Source organism: Pogoniulus pusillus, chromosome 3 (assembly GCF_015220805.1).
Source record: "Pogoniulus pusillus isolate bPogPus1 chromosome 3, bPogPus1.pri, whole genome shotgun sequence".
In the NCBI taxonomy this organism is placed as follows: domain Eukaryota; kingdom Metazoa; phylum Chordata; class Aves; order Piciformes; family Lybiidae; genus Pogoniulus; species Pogoniulus pusillus.
In genome coordinates this window covers 1,437,617-1,454,696 of record NC_087266.1, presented here as the reverse complement: position 1 = coordinate 1,454,696, position 17,080 = coordinate 1,437,617, and the positions used below count along the sequence as shown (strand labels likewise).

Genomic DNA, 17,080 nt, shown 5'->3' with positions numbered 1-17,080 from the left:
TCAAACATGGACAGGTGAAAACATGTGCCTGCAAAGGGAAAGGATCTATCCAGCCTGGGGCTGTGTGAGACTCCTGCTCATGGCCTGGAGAAGGCTGGGCTCATGGATAGGTTTGGGATCATCTGTAGGGAGTGCCTGCAAAGGCACTGGAAGGGATCTGTCCATCCTGGGACTGTGTGAAGCAGGATAACTGCTTTGGAACCATGGAAACATGGCATGGGTTGGGTGGCAAGAGACCTTTGAAGGCCACCCATAGGCACCCCTGTAGCTAGCAGGGACATGCCCAAGCAGAGCAGGGTGCTCAGAGCCCTGAACAACCTGACCTGTGGTGGTGCCAGCCGTGGGGTATCTCCCATTTCCCCTGGCCAGGCTCTCCCCAGCCTCCTGCTGAGGAACTTCTCCCTTTTCTCTGCTTTGAGGCTCCCTCTTGGAGCCTCCAGCAGGTCCAGTCCTGCAAGATGCTGACTGACAGTGGGATTGGGGCTGCTCAGCACCACTTCTTCACTCACCTTTCACTTCACAACTTGGGAGAATCCTCTCTGAGACCTTCTACAGCTACCTCCTTCCCTTATATTTGCTCCAGAAAGTTTGGTCCCCTTTTTGAAGCAGCTCTCTGGGAATGAGAGCAAAATAATCCTCCTCTGCCTCTTTGGTTTTAATCTACTTTTGGATTCACATTTTCACAATTAGTGGTTAGAAACCCACAGCCCAACCAGCCAGCTGAAAGGATCTGTCAGGGATGAGACCCTGTCAGACCCCTGGGAAGGAAACATTCTGTGGAAAACAGCCATGGGAAGGTGAATCACTCATAGGAAATGTTAAGCCCTGCCACAGGCTCACAGCATGTTAGGGGTTGGAAGGGACCCAAGGAGAGCATCAACTCCAACCCCCCTGCCAGAGCAGGACCACACAATCCAGCTCAGGGCACACAGGAACACATCCAGATGAGTCTTGAAAGGCATCAGAGATGGAGACTCCACAGCCTCTCTGGGCAGCCTGTGCCAGGGCTCTGGGACCCTTCCAGGCAAGAAGTTGCCCCTTGTGCTGAGCTGGAACCTCCTGTGCTGCAGCTTCCACCCATTGCTGCTTGTCCTGTGCCAGGCAGCAGTGAGCAGAGCCTGTCCCTCCCTCCTGACCCCCAGCCCTCAGATAGTTACAGACATTGATTCAATCCCCTCTGAGTCTTCTCTTCTCCAGACTAAGCAGTCCCAAGTCTCTCATTCTCTCCTCATCAGGCAGTGCCCTCCAGTCCCTTCATCATCCTCCTGGCCCTCTGCTGGACCCTCTCCAGCAGATCCCTGTCCCTCTGCAACTGGAGAGCCCAAAACTGAAGGCAGTACTCAAGATGAGGTCTCAGCAGGGCAGAGCAGAGGGGCAGGAGAACCTCCCAAGATTAAACCCAGAACCCTACAGCTCAGCTGAAGTTTCTGGTAGGGAGAGGTCAACTCCTCAGGGAGGTTCAGAGGCTGCAGGAGAACAGGCTGTGGGGTGAGTCCCTCGAGGTCAGCCGTGAGCAGGAAAGCAGGGGCAGGAGCTCCCTTCTCCAAAGTGTTGTGTTTTGGGGTGCTGTTGGATCCCAAAGCAATTCCTTGACTTTGCCACCCCTTTGGTGCCTCCCTCATTTGCAGGGCAGGCTCTGGGTTGGCTTTTTAAGCAGCCAGGCTCAATCCCAGCTCCACCAACACCCGGAGAGGCTGCGCCGTTAGCTCCAGAGCAGAGGGACCCTGCAGGCAGCGTGAAAAGCAACCAGGAGGTCAAAAGCAGGACTTACCATGGGCTTCTTGTACTCATTGGGCTTGATGCAGCGGACAAAGAAGGGCTGGCAGACGCTGAGGGTCCTCATCAACAGCTCCAGGGAGCGCTTGAACTGGCTGCTGAGCGTGGGCGAACGCTTCCTCGTCTCGGCTCCCTGCGAAAGCACAGCCCAGCAGGCTCAGGAAACCAAAGGACAGCAGTGCCTGCCCCTCCAGCCACGGCCCTCTGCAGCCAGCCCTGCAGCAGGCTGGCAGGAAGGGAGGCCAGGCAGAGCCTGTCAGCTTGCAGTGACCAGGCTGAGCCAACCTGCTCCGCTTGCCTCTGCCCAGGGGGGAGAAATGCCATCATTTACTTCTCCTGCCCAGCCCTGCCTGTGTGGCTGCCAACCCCTCCTGCCCTGTGCAGAGCCACAGGGACACCTGCCCATAACACTGGAGTTGAGTATCCCCTGCCCAGCCCTGCCTGTGTGGCTGCCAACCCCTCCTGCCCTGTGCAGAGCCACAGGGACACCTGCCCATAACACTGGAGTTGAGTATCCCCTGCCCAGCCCTGCCTGTGTGGCTGCCAACCCTTCCTGCCCTGTGCAGAGCCACAGGGACACCTGCCCATAACACTGGAGTTGAGTATCCCCTGCCCAGCCCTGCCTGTGTGGCTGCCAACCCCTCCTGCCCTGTGCAGAGCCACAGGGACACCTGCCCATAACACTATAATTCATCTTCATCAATGACACTGATGAGGGGACAGACAGACAGACAGACTGCTCAGCCAGTCTGCTGCTGACACCAAGCTGGGAGGCTTGCCTGATCCAGCTGCAGGCTGTGCTGCCATGCAGAGAGCCCTGGGCAGACAGAGCTGGGCACAGAGGAACCAAATGAGGTCCAAGATTCCTGCACCTGGAGAGGGAGGATAAACTGCAGCAGCACAGGCTGGGAGGTGACTGCTGGAGAGCAGCCCTGTGCAGAGGGAGCTGGCAGTGCTGGGGGAGAACATCCATGGCACAGCAATGTGCCCTGGGGCCAAGAGGCCAATGGGGTCCTGGGGGGCATTGAGCAGAGAGTGTCCAGCAGATGCAGGGAGGTTCTCCTGCCCCTCTGCTCTGCCCTGCTGAGACCTCATCTTGAGCACTGCCTTCAGTTTGGGGCTCTCCAGTTGCAGAGGGACAGGGATCTGCTGGAGAGGGTCCAGCAGAGGGCCAGGAGGAAGAGGAAGGGACTGGAGGGCACTGCCTGGTGAGGAGAGGCTGAGGGCCCTGGGGCTGCTTAGTCTGGAGAAGAGAAGACTCAGAGGGGATTGAATCAATGTCTGTAACTATCTGAGGGCTGCCAGGAGGGGGGGGACAGGCTCTGCTCACTGCTCCCTGGCACAGGACAAGCAGCAGTGGATGGAAGCTGCAGCTCAGGAGGTTCCAGCTCAGCACAAGGGGGAACTTCTTGCCTGGAAGGGTCCCAGAGCCCTGGCACAGGCTGCCCACAGAGGTTGTGGAGTCTCCTTCTCTGGAGCCTTTCCAGGCCTGTCTGGATGTGTTGCTGTGTGCCCTGAGCTGGAATTGTGTGGTGCTGCTCTGGCAGGGGTTTGGACTGGATACTCTCCTTGGGTGCCTTCCAGCCCCTGACATCCTGTGAGCCTGTGATCCTGTGAGCTTGGATAACAGGGATTCCTACTTGTGCCAAAACCTTTGCTTGCTCTTCACTGCCCAGCCCCAGTGACCTGCCAGATGGCATTCCCACCCACCCAGGTTGAGGAATTCCATAGAGTCACAGACTGCTTTGGGTGGGAAAGGACTGTAACATCTAACCTGCTCTAGGGTAGGGTGTCCCTGGGCATGGCAGGGGGCTTGGAACTGGCTGCTCCTTTTGGTGCCCTCCAACCCTGACTGATTCTATGGTTCCTTTCTAGGTCCAATCCTTCTGCCATAGACAAGGAATTTGCACAGCTCAGGTTGGATATGAAGTTGAGGCAAATGCAGTCAAAACAAAGACAAAGCCATCATGGAATTCCAACATGAGAACACCCAGCCCATGCACACACCAGAACCTGGCCTGCTTGTCCAGAAGACAGGACAAGACTTGAGTACTGCTTCCAGTTCTGGGCTCCTTAATTCAAGAGGATACAATTCCAGTGCCAATCACTCTCTCTGCCAGGACCTTCCTAACAACATCCAGCCTAGACCTGCCCTGCCACAGCTTCAGACTCTGTCCCCTTCTTCTCTTGCTGCTTGCCTGGCAGCAGAGCCCAACCCCACCTGGCTACAGCCTCCCTGCAGGCAGCTGCAGGCAGCAATCAGCTCTGTCCTGAGCCTCCTCTGCTGCAGGCTGCACACCCCCAGCTCCCTCAGCCTCTCCTCACAGGGCTGTGCTCCAGGCCCCTCCCCAGCCTTGCTGCCCTGCTCCAAACACCTTCCAGCACCTCAACAGCTCTCTGCAATTCAGGAGCCCACAACTGGACACAGCACTCCAGGGGTGGCCTGAGCAGTGCTGAGCACAGGGGCACAAGAACCTCCCTTGTCCTGCTGCCCACACTGCTCCTGAGCCAGCCCAGGATGCCATTGGCTCTGCTGCCCACCTGGGCACTGCTGCCTCAGCTTCAGCTCCTCTCTGCCAGCACCCCCAGGGCCCTCTCTGCCTGCCTGCTCTCAGCCACTCTGGCCCCAGCCTGCAGTGCTGCTTGGGGTTGTTGTGGCCAAAGTGCAGAACCCTGCACTTGGCCTTCTTCAGTCTCATCCCCTTGGCCTCTGCCCACCCATCCAGCCTGGCCAGGTCCCTCTGCAGGGCTCTGCTACCCTCCAACAGCTCCACACTGCTCCTAGCTTGGTGCCATCTGCAAACTTTGACACACAGACTGTCTCTTCACTGCTGTCCACACAGAGTCTAGCATGCATGAGGACATGATCTGCACGTCCTTGGGAAGGACTGGCAGGAGTCATAGGTGCTGCAGACCAGATGTGGGGCACTGAGTGCTCACTCAGTCACCACTCAGCATTGAAGGGAGAGAGGGGAAAAATCAAAGAAAAGCAGAAGAGAAAAGTAGAAAGAGAACTGCAGACAAGCAGCATCTCAAAAGAAGTTCCTAAAGAATCACAGAATCAAGCAGGTTGGCAGAGAGCTCCAGGCTCCTCCAGCCCAACCTAGCACCCAGCCCTGCCCAACCAACCAGACCATGGCACTAAGTGCCCCAGCCAGGCTTGACTGCAACACCTCCAGCCACGGCCACTCCACCACCTCCCTGGGCAGCCCATTCCAGTGCCAATCACTCTCTCTGCCAGCAACTTCCTCCTCACATCCAGCCTAGACCTGCCCTGACACAGCTTCAGACTCTGTCCCCTTCTTCTCTTGCTGCTTGCCTGGCAGCAGAGCCCAACCCCACCTGGCTACAGCCTCCCTGCAGGCAGCTGCAGGCAGCAGGGTCCAAGGGATCCAAGCCAACATGACCTGCTTCAATGCCACCTCAAGCCAGTCTGGCTCTTGAGGCAGAGAGATGTGCATGACTGAAGCAACAGAAAGGCAAGAGTCAAGGCAGGGCATCAGCAGCAGGACACAAGAGGATGTTCCTCCAGCAGGAGATCTGAAAGGCACAGCTGGAGCAGTAGGACACTTCCCAGCACCTCTGGGTGTTTATCCAGACTATTTTCTTGGGTGTTTTGGACACCTTTAGGTATTGATCACATGTCCAGGGCTGAGAAAGCAACAACCAATGCAGCCTCTCTGCCTCCTGCATGTTCAGTGGGTGAAGGTGGACACAGAGTCAGGTTTTTAAGCCAGACCCAGAGCTCCAGCCAGGCCAATCATCAGTTTTAGCACCACTTTGCAACCTTCTCACCAAGCAAAAAGAAGCAAGGAGAAAAGCAACCAGAAGGAGAAATGCCACAAAGCCATTAATGGTAGGAGTTCCTCCTGCTGTCCCCTCTCTGCCTTCTCCTCCCACACTGAAAAGAAGGCTGCATGGTGCACCAAGATCTCCTTGCTCAGCACTGGGTCTGCCAGGGAGATGGTGACCTGCTTCAGTGGGAAGGCAGAGAGGTGAACTGCTTCAGGTGAGTTAGGGAAGGGGAGAGAAGCAAGTACCACCAGCAGCACTTGGAGGAAGTGAGCCTCAGCCAGCCTGGCCTCAAACACCTCCAGCCATGGGGCCTCAACCACCTCCCTGGGCAACCCAGTCCAGCCTCTCACCACTCTCCTGCTCAACAACTTCCTCCTCACCTCCAGGCTGAAATGGCACACCCAGGCCTGGGCATTCCTGACTTGATAGAATCCTTTCCTGGGCTCAGTCCCATCATATCCTAGATGGGGAATGATTTGGGATTGCCTTTTTGATGTGTGGCATTGTTAGACCTCTTGCTGGCATTGCTAGAATTCTTGTTGCTGTCTGCAGCTGCCTGCAGGGAGGCTGTAGCCAGGTGGGGTTGGGCTCTGCTGCCAGGCAAGCAGCAAGAGAAGAAGGGGACAGAGCCTGAAGCTGTGGCAGGGCAGGTCTAGGCTGGATGTTGTTAGGAAGTTCCTGGCAGAGAGAGTGATTGGCATTGGAATGGGCTGCCCAGGGAGGTGGTGGAGTGGCCGTGGCTGGAGGTGTTGCAGCCAAGCCTGGCTGGGGCACTTAGTGCCATGGTCTGGTTGGTTGGGCAGGGCTGGGTGCTAGGTTGGGCTGGCTGAGCTTGGAGCTCTCTGCCAGCCTGCCTGATTCTCTGATTCCATGAACTCTAGAGCTGGGCCCACTGAAACGTTGCACTTCCAACAGTGTACAATCACCATATGGAAGGGAAGCAGCCCAGGTCTGGAATGAAAAGCTTTGGGTCACTTCACATCACATCTCCCTCATTGGAATTCCAAGTCCAAACATTAGAGACACTGCAGTGGTCAGGAGGGTTGAAATTCAGCCCCATGCAAGGATCTAAATTGGGCAGGTCAGATCTATCTCCAACATAAGCCTTTGGCTACTGAAATGATGTCTGCCTCCTGGATGAGGCACTTAGTGCCATGGTCTGGTTGACTGGACAGGGCTGGGTGCTAGGTTGGACTGGCTGAGCTGGGAGCTCTCTTCCAACCTGCTTGGTTCTGTGATTTAAGAGTGACCTGGGCATTTCTGACTTGGTACAATACTTTCCTGGGCTCAGTCCCACCATCTCCTAAGTGAGGAAGGATCTGGGGGTTCTTTTTGGTGTGTGGCATTGTTAGCACTGTAAAACTGGACCCATTGCAATGTTGCACTTCCAACAGCTTGCAATCATCCTACGGCAGGGAAGCAGTCCAGGTCTGCAATGGAGAGCTTTGGGTTGTATTCTCCCTCCTTGGAATTCCAAATCCAAACATTAGAGACACTGCAGTGGTCAGAAGGGTTGAAATTCAGCCCCATGCAAGGATCTGAATGGTGCAGGTCAGGTCTGTCTCCAACATAAGCCTCTGGCTACTGAAATGTTGGGATGGAAATGTGAGCAGAGTCGCAAAGCTTAACGCCACAAAACCTTTGGCATGCAGGATGCTACCTTATGGCCAAAAAGTCTAGCAAGAAAGGTTTGGAGAGATATCAGAACCAGTCAGGAGATCAAATGCAACAGAAAAGATCTAAAGAGGGTGACAAGAGCCTGTCTGGAAGATCGTGGTGATGTCTGATGGCAACCATGCCTTTGAAGGCTTGTGTTTGAGCTCTCCCTGAGCATGGAGACACCACAGGGTGACTGCATTACTGAGTCACCCAGAAATGCAACCACAGGTCTCTCTTTGCACATGAACTCTCCTCTCCCTGCCCTCAAAAAGGGCAAAACAGGGCCAGAATTGCAGTTGCATGAAGGAAAAACATCCCATTGAAGCCAGTGGAGGAACTATGGCAAACAGCCACAACCAAGAGGTGATGCAGCTGAAGTGCATTGAAATAATTCAGGGGGAGGAAAAAAAGGCAACAGCAACAACTCAAAACTGTGTTTCAGGCTGGTTCTGATTTTATCCAAACCTCTTTCCCATCATCACAAAGTTCCTCTGAGCTGAACCCTAGAAATAAGTAGCAGTAGAGCTGCATCTACTCAACCAGCTGCAAGAGATGCTCTCCATCACATTGGTCACTCCAAATGGATACAGGACAGGAAGGAGGAATAAACTGAGAGGAGCAAAGCACAATCCTTGCTGAGGAGAGGCTAACAGAGAGGAGAGGAACTCAGGTATTGGGTTTACCTTTGGTGTGGGTGTGGGCGACTGGCCAAATGTGCTGGATGCATAGCCACAGAGAAACTACACGGAGCACAGGGGAAAAAACAGACCAGACCAGCCAGAACACAAACCAAAACACAGACCAAATTAAAACACAGGACAAAATAAAGCACAAACCAAAGCCAAAACAAAACACAAAGCAAACCAAAACACACAACAAAGCAAAACAAAATAAAACAAAACAAAGCAAAACACAAACCAAAACCAAACCAAATTAAAACACAGGACAAAATAAAGCACAAACCAAAGCCAAAACAAAACACAAAGCAAATCAAAACACAAAATAAAGTAAAACAAAACAAAACAAAGCAAAACACAAACCAAAACCAAACCAAATTAAAACACAGGACAAAATAAAGCACAAACCAAAGCCAAAACAAAACACAAAGCAAATCAAAACACAAAATAAAGTAAAACAAAACAAAACAAAGCAAAACACAAACCAAAACCAAACCAAATGAAAACACAGGACAAAATAAAGCACAAACCAAAGCCAAAACAAAACACAAAGCGAATCAAAACACAAAATAAAGTAAAACAAAATAAAACAAAACAAAGCAAAGCAAAACACAAACCAAAACCAAACCAAATTAAAACACAGGACAAAATAAAGCCAAAACAAAACACAAAGTAAACCAAAACACAAAGCAAACCAAAGCACAAAATTAAAACAAACCAAGCACAAAGCAAAGCAAAGCAAACCAAATTAAAACACAAAACAAATTAAACCAAACCAAAATAAAACAAAACAATATCAAACCAAACCAAAATCAAACCCAAAGCAGAACATAAAACAAAACAACACAAAATAAAACAAAACAAAACAAAGCAAAACACAGACCAAAACCAAACCAAATTAAAACACAGGACAAAATAAAGCACAAACCAAAGCCAAGACAAAACACAAAGCAAACCAAAGCACAAAGCAAACCAAAGCACAAAGCAAACAAAAACACAAAGCAAACCAAAGCACAAAACCAAAACAAACCAAGCACAAAGCAAAGCAAAACAAAGCAAAACAAAGCAAAGCAAAACAAATTAAAACACAAAACAAATTAAAACACAAAACAAATTAAAACACAAAACAAATTAAAACACAAAACAAATTAAACCAAACCAAAATAAAACAAAACAAAATCAAACCAAACCCAAAGCAAAACATAAAACAAAACAACACAAACCAAAGCAAAGCAAAGCAAAACAAAACACAGACCAAAACCAAACCAAATTAAAACACAGGACAAAATAAAGCACAAACCAAAGCCAAAACAAAACACAAAGCAAACCAAAGCACAAAAGCAAAACAAACCAAGCACAAAGCAAAGCAAAGCAAAACAAAACAAAGCAAAGCAAAACAAATTAAAACACAAAACAAATTAAACCAAACCAAAATAAACCAAAACAAAATCAAACCAAACCCAAAGCAAAACATAAAACAAAACAACACAAAATAAAACAAAACAAAACAAAGCAAAACACAGACCAAAACCAAATCAAATTAAAACAGAGGACAAAATAAAGCACAAACCAAAGCCAAACCAAAACACAAAGCAAACCAAAACACAAAGCAAACCAAAACACAAAGCAAAGCAAAGCACAAAAGCAAAACAAACCAAGCACAAAGTAAAGCAAAACAAATTAAAACACAAACCAAATTAAACCAAACCAAACCCAAAGCAAAACATAAAACAAAACAACACAAAATAAAACAAAACAAAACAAACCAAAACCAAACCAAATTAAAACACAGGACAAAATAAAGCACAAACCAAAGCCAAAACAAAACACAAAGCAAACCAAAGCACAAAGCAAAACAAAGCACAAAGCAAAACAAAGCACAAAAACCAAAACAAACCAAGCACAAAGCAAAGCAAAACAAAGCAAAGCAAAACAAATTAAAACACAAAACAAATTAAAACACAAAACAAAATCAAACCAAACCAAACTCAAACACAAAGCAAAACATAAAACAAAACAACACAAAATAAAACGAAACAAAGCAAAACAAAACAAAGCAAACCAAAACACAAAATAAAGCATAAAAGAAATGAAACCACAAAACAAAATAAAGCACAAAACCAAACCAATACACAAACCAAAACAGAAAACAAAACAAAGCAAAACAAAATCAAACAAAACACAAAACAAATGAAACCAAACCAAAATAAAACAAAATCAAAGCCAAACAAAAGCAAACAAAACAAAGCAAAATCAAACAAAACACAAACCAAATTAAAACACAAAACAAATTAAACCAAACCAAAATAAAACAAAACAAAATAAAACAAAACAAAGAAAACCAAAATCAAGCAAAACACAAAACAAATTAAAACACAAAACAAATTAGAACACAAAACAAATTAGAACACAAAACAAATTAGAACACAAAACAAATTAGAACACAAAACAAATTAGAACACAAAACAAATTAAAACACAAAACAAATTAAAACACAAAACAAAATAAAACAAAACAAAGAAAACCAAAATCAAGCAAAACACAAAACAAATTAAGACACAAAACAAATTAAGACACAAAACAAATTAAGACACAAAACAAATTAAGACACAAAACAAATTAAGACACAAAACAAAATAAAACACAAAACAAATTAAACCAAACCAAAATAAAACAAAACAAAATCAAACACAAAGCAAAGCATAAAATAAAACACAAAACAACACAAAATCAAACAGAACACAAAACAAAATAAAGCAAAACAAAATAAAGCAAAACAAAATAAAGCAAAACAAAATAAAGCAAAACAAAATAAAGCAAAACAAAATAAAGCAAAACAAAATAAAGCAAAACAAAATAAAGCAAAACAAAATAAAGCAAAACAAAATAAAGCAAAACAAAGCAAAACACAAAACAAATTAAGACACAAAACAAATTAAGACACAAAACAAATTAAGACACAATCAAGGCAAAAATCAAACAGAACAAAACAAAATCAAACACAAAACAAAACCAAGCAAAACACAAAACAAATTAAAACACAAACCAAATTAAACCAAACCAAAATAAAACAAAATCAAAGCAAAACAAAATCAAACAAAACAAAATCAAACACAAAGCAAAACATAAAACAAAACACAAAACAAAATAAAGCAAAGCAAAATAAAGCAAAACACAAAACAAATAAAGCAAAACAAAACAAAACAAAATCAAACACAAAGCACAAAACAACACAAAATAAAACAAAACACAAAATAAAACACAAAACAAATTAGAACACAAAGCAAAATAAAGCAAAGCAAAATAAAGCAAAGCAAAATAAAGCAAAGCAAAATAAAGCAAAGCAAAATAAAGCAAAGCAAAATAAAGCAAAGCAAAATAAAGCAAAGCAAAATAAAGCAAAGCAAAATAAAGCAAAGCACAAAAGAATTTTAAACACAAAACAAATAAAGCAAAACAAAACAAAATCAAACAAAGCAAAAAAACCAACAAAACAAAATCAAACACAAAGCACAAAACAAACCACAAAACAACACAAAATAAAGCAAAACAAAGCAAACCAAAACACAAAATAAAGCACAAAAGAAACGAAACCACAAAACAAAATAAAGCACAAAACCAAACCAATACACAAACCAAATCAGAAAACAAAATAAAGCAAAACAAAATCAAACACAAAGCAAAGCATAAAATAAAACACAAAACAACACAAAATCAAACAGAACACAAAACAAAATAAAGCAAAACAAAATAAAGCAAAACAAAATAAAGCAAAATAAAGCAAAACACAAAACAAATTAAGACACAAAACAAATTAAGACACAAAACAAATTAAGACACAAAACAAATTAAGACACAATCAAGGCAAAAATCAAACAGAACAAAACAAAATCAAACACAAAACAAAACCAAGCAAAACAAATTAAAACACAAAACACAATAAAACAAAATCAAAGCAAAACAAAGTCAAACAGAACAAAACAAAACCAAGCAAAACACAAAACAAATTAAAACACAAACCAAATTAAACCAAACCAAAATAAAACAAAATCAAAGCAAAACAAAATCAAACACAAAGCAAAACATAAAACAAAACACAAAACAAAATGAAGCAAAACAAAATAAAGCAAAACAAAATAAAGCAAAACAAAATAAAGCAAAACAAAATAAAGCAAAACAAAATAAAGCAAAACAAAATAAAGCAAAACAAAATAAAGCAAAACAAAATAAAGCAAAACAAAATAAAGCAAAACAAAATAAAGCAAAACAAAATAAAGCAAAACAAAATAAAGCAAAACAAAATAAAGCAAAACAAAATAAAGCAAAACACAAAACAAATAAAGCAAAACAAAAAAACCCAAAATCAAACACAAAGCACAACACAAAGCACAAAACAACACAAAATAAAACAAAACACAAAATAAAACACAAAACAAATTAGAACACAAAGCAAAATAAAGCAAAGCAAAATAAAGCAAAGCAAAATAAAGCAAAGCAAAACAAAGCAAAGCAAAATAAAGCAAAACACAAAACAATTTTAAACACAAAACAAATAAAGCAAAACAAAACAAAATCAAACAAAGCAAACCAAACCAAAACAAAATCAAACACAAAGCACAACACAAAGCACAAAACAACACAAAATAAAACAAAACACAAAATAGAACACAAAGCAAAATAAAGCAAAGCCAAACACAAAGCACAAAACAACACAAAATAAAATCAAACAAAACACAAAATAAAACACAAAACAAATTAGAACACAAAGCAAAATAAAGCAAAGCCAAACACAAAGCAAAATAAAGCAAACCAAAAATCAAACCAAAGCAAAATAAAGCAAACCAAAAATCAAACCAAAACAAAATAAAGCAAACAAAAAATAAACCAAAACACACAAAAAATAATAATAATAATAAAAACCACACAAAAAATCCCAAACAAAGCACAAAACAAAACAGAGACAGAGAAGAGCAAATAGTGAAAAGGAAGAACAACCAAAATGGAAGCCCTGCTACTGTCAGTGGTGGAGGTGCAGCTCTTCAAACATCTCATGAACAATAAGTAGTTACACTTAGATTTTTCTCTGTCCCACTCAAAGAATCACAGAATCAGGCAGGTTGGAAGAGAGCTCCAAGCTCATCCAGTCCAACTTAGCACCCAGCCCTATTCAATCCAATGCAGTCCAATCCAGATCGTTCTCTCCTGAGCTGCCCTACCCTCACATCTCATAACTCAGTTAAAAAGGAGAATAAGCACCAGCTAATGAGTGCAGAAAGTCACACTCAGCTGTGTTATAAATCCACCTGCATTAATATTTAGCTCCTTTAGAATCACAGAACCCACCAGGCTGGCAGAGAGCTCCAAGCTCAGCCAGCCCAACCTAGCACCCAGCCCTGCCCAACCAACCAGACCATGGCACTAAGTGCCCCAGCCAGGCTTGGCTGCAACACCTCCAGCCACAGCCACTCCACCACCTCCCTGGGCAGCCCATTCCAAGGGCTTTTTCCTTTCATCTTCATGTCCACATCCCTGAAACTGAGAACTGTCACTATCCAGCCCTTGCCTCTTGGAAACAACTCTCCTGCATCTTTTAACCTCACTCATTATCCATTGAGCTTCAGCTATCTCCACACATCTCCCTCACACCTCCCTGCTCTCCTGTGATCTGTGCCTTCAATAAGCAGTTGGGAAGATGCCAAGGAAAGAAATAAAATTCCAGGGATTGAGCCTGGCATCCTAGAAAACCAACCCACAGCCTGTTCTGCAAGTGAGGGGGTCACCAAAGGGGGAGCAAAGACATAGAAGCACAGCACAGTGTGCAGCCTGCAGCAGAGGAGGCTCAGGGCAGAGCTGATTGCTGCCTGCAGGGAGGCTGTAGCCAGGTGGGGTTGGGCTCTGCTGCCAGGCAAGCAGCAAGAGAAGAAGGGGACAGAGTCTGAAGCTGTGGCAGGGCAGGTCTAGGCTGGATGTTGTTAGGAAGTTGCTGGCAGAGAGAGTGATTGGCATTGGAATGGGCTGCCCAGGGAGGTGGTGGAGTGGCCGTGGCTGGAGGTGTTGCAGCCAAGCCTGGCTGGGGCACTTAGTGCCATGGTCTGGTTGGTTGGCCAGGGCTGGGTGCTAGGTTGGGCTGGCTGAGCCTGGAGCTCTCTTCCAACCTGCCTGATTCTATGACCTTCTCTCTCCAACCACTTAGAAGGAAGTTGTTGTGAAGTGGGTGTTGGTCTCTTCTCCCTGGTAACAAGTGATAGGAGAAGAGGATATGGCCTCAAGTTAAACCAGGGGAGGTTTAGCTTGGGTGTTAGAATAAACTTCTTCACTGAAAGCACTTAGTGCCATGGTCTGGTTGGTTGGGCAGGGCTGGGTGCTAGGTTGGACTGGCTGAGCTTGGAGCTCTCTGCCAACCTGCCTGATTCTGTGGTTCTATGAATGTTGGGGGCTGGACCAGATGATCTTTTGAGGTCCCTTCCAGGCCTTCCTTGACATTCTATGATTCATTCTGTGATTCTATGAATCTAATCTGAATCTCTCCTCCTTCAGTTTAAAACTATTGCCCTTGGTCCTCTCCCAACAGGCTCTGCAACATGAGTCTGTCCTCATCTTCCTCATCATCCCTGTAAGCAAGCAACAAGTTCTCCTTGGAGCCTTCTCTTCTCCAGGCTGAACAGCTCCACTTCTCTCAGCCTTTCTTCACAGGAGTGTTACTGTCCCTTTGTTGTGCTCTGCTCTACAAGCATTTGGTTCTCTCACCATGTTCTACAACATCTGAGCTGCTTTTGCTCTCTTAACACCTCCACAATCACCAGCCTTATGGTTCCCATTCCTGCACAAGCCAGAGAGGAGCAACGACAGCACAAAATAACCACTGACAAATCAGACTGCAGTCAACCTGAGTGTGGAGGTGGCTGTGACACCACATTAATGCTTCCTGCTGATCAACTCAACACTAAACAGGTTTGGAACAACCTCCCCCCCCCCCAAAACCCAGAAATCTCAGAGCAAGGTGACCATTTGTAAATCTCCTGCCCCTCCCAGGAACCCCCCCAGCATGAACAGAGGTCTGTGTGTGCTGCCTGCATTACCATGGCCACGTCTGCTTGGAAGATCTGCTTGATGAACTTGTTCCTGGAGGAGTGCACCAGCTGGATGATGTCTCCGTGCAGGGTGTCCCTGTTCTTCTCCAGGAAACCTAAGGGAACAATGGGGTAACACTCAGATGACACAGGGCAGCGTGGCCACACCTCGACTCCTGCAAGCCCAGTGGTGTCTGAGCTGCTCTCAGGGCACCAGGTCCTTCTCCAGGGAGAGGATGGGTGGGCAGTGCAAAGTGATCATAGATCAGGGCTGGCTGCTAGGTTGGGCTGGATGAGCCTGCAGCTCTCTTCCAACCTGGCTGATTCTGTGATTCTATGATTCTAGGTTGCAAGAGACCTCCAAGATCACCCAACCTAGCATTTCAGTTGCTCTTTGAGACCTCTGCCATTCCTTCCACCCCAGAAGCTATCATAGAATCAAGCAGGCTGCAAGAGAGCTCCAAGCTCAGCCAGCCCAACCTAGCACCCAGCCCTGCCCAACCAACCAGACCATGGCACTAAGTGCCCCAGCCAGGCTTGGCTGCAACACCTCCAGCCACGGCCACTCCACCACCTCCCTGGGCAGCCCATTCCAGTGCCAATCACTCTCTCTGCCAGCAACTTCCTAACAACATCCAGCCTAGACCTGCCCTGCCACAGCTTCAGACTCTGTCCCCTTCTTCTCTTGCTGCTTGCCTGGCAGAAGAAGGAGCACACTGACATTACTATGGGCTACAGTCCCACTCTGCCTCAAGACAGCAGCAGTTCACTTTCCCCCAAGCCCCCCCCACACCCACACAGCCCCCCAGGAGCTGCCCCATACCTTTTGTTTCGTAGTACACGATGCCAGCAAAGTGGTTAATGCCAAACTGGGTTTCATAGTTATTCTTTGGAGGAATGTAGTTGGTGTTAAGCTTGTGCTGGGAGTTGAGCTTGTGCAGCATGGTGGCATCTGTACCCTGAGCAGGAGAGAAAGGAGCTGGCACTTAAACCAGGGTTTCAACCACTACAAAGATTTCCCAGTCTAGTAGGGATGAACAATAGAACACTTTGGCCATGACAACCAGCACTAGAGGCTGGGGCCAGAGTGGCTGAGAGCAGCCAGGCAGAGAGGGCCCTGGGGGTGCTGGCAGAGAGGAGCTGAAGCTGAGGCAGCAGTGCCCAGGTGGGCAGCAGAGCCAATGGCATCCTGGGCTGGCTCAGGAGCAGTGTGGGCAGCAGGACAAGGGAGGTTCTTGTGCCCCTGTGCTCAGCACTGCTCAGGCCACACCAGGAGTGCTGTGTCCAGTTCCCTTGTCCTGCTGCCCACACTGCTCCTCACCAGCCCAGGATGCCATTTGCCTTCTTAGCCACCTGGGCACATTGCTGACTTGTGCTCAGTCAGCTGTCAACCAGCACCCCCAGGGCCCTCTCTGCCTGGCTGCTCTCAGTCACTCTGGCCCTTGCCTGTAGCACTGCTTGGGGTTGTTGTAGCTGAAGTGTAGAACCCTGCACTTGGCCTTGTTAAATCTCATGGCATTGGACTGTGCACATCTGTCCAGCTTGGCCAGGTCCCTCTGTAGGGCTCTCCTACCCTGCAACAGCTCCACACTTGCTCCCAACTTGGTGTCACCTCCAAACTTACTAATAATAGACTAAATCCCCTGCTCCAGATCATCAATAAAGACACTGAACAGGACTGTACCCAGCACTGATCCCTGGGGCACACCACTGGTGCCAGCTGCCAGCTGCATGTGGCACCATTCACCACCACTCTCAACAAAATCAACCACAAGCATGCTTCAGAGCACCAAAGTCAGCCCTCTGGTGCATGTGTGTCTGGGGCTGGCCAGACCCCTCGTGGAGTGCCAGCAGGCAAGTGCAAAGCACATATTGCTCTGTTCAGTTCTGGGCCCCCCACTTCAAGAAGGACACAGATTCATAGACTGTCAGGGCCTGGAAGAGACCTTGAAAGCTCATCCAGCCCAACCCCACCCCTGCCAGAGCAGGATCACCTAGAACAGACCACACAGGAATGCTTCCAGACATAGAGCTGCTTGCGAGAGTCCAGCACAGAGCCAGAGAGATGCTGAAGGGAGTGGAACATCTCTGTTAGGAGGAGAG

General features: G+C 46.7%; 1 protein-coding gene across 4 annotated transcripts in view; it reads right to left on the bottom strand.

Annotated features, from left to right (window-relative positions):
* The window catches only part of MYO7A (myosin VIIA), a 131,849-nt gene that overhangs the window by 50,175 nt on the left and 64,594 nt on the right, over positions 1-17,080 (bottom strand). For all 4 annotated transcript variants that reach the window (XM_064168555.1, XM_064168544.1, XM_064168572.1 and 1 more), the window contains 4 exons: positions 15,801-15,936; positions 14,987-15,093; positions 7,914-7,970; positions 1,772-1,909 (listed from right to left, as the gene is read on the bottom strand). In XM_064168555.1, coding sequence (XP_064024625.1) covers positions 1,772-1,909; positions 7,914-7,970; positions 14,987-15,093; positions 15,801-15,936 — 438 coding nt within the window. The remainder of the gene's footprint in view (positions 1-1,771; positions 1,910-7,913; positions 7,971-14,986; positions 15,094-15,800; positions 15,937-17,080) is intronic.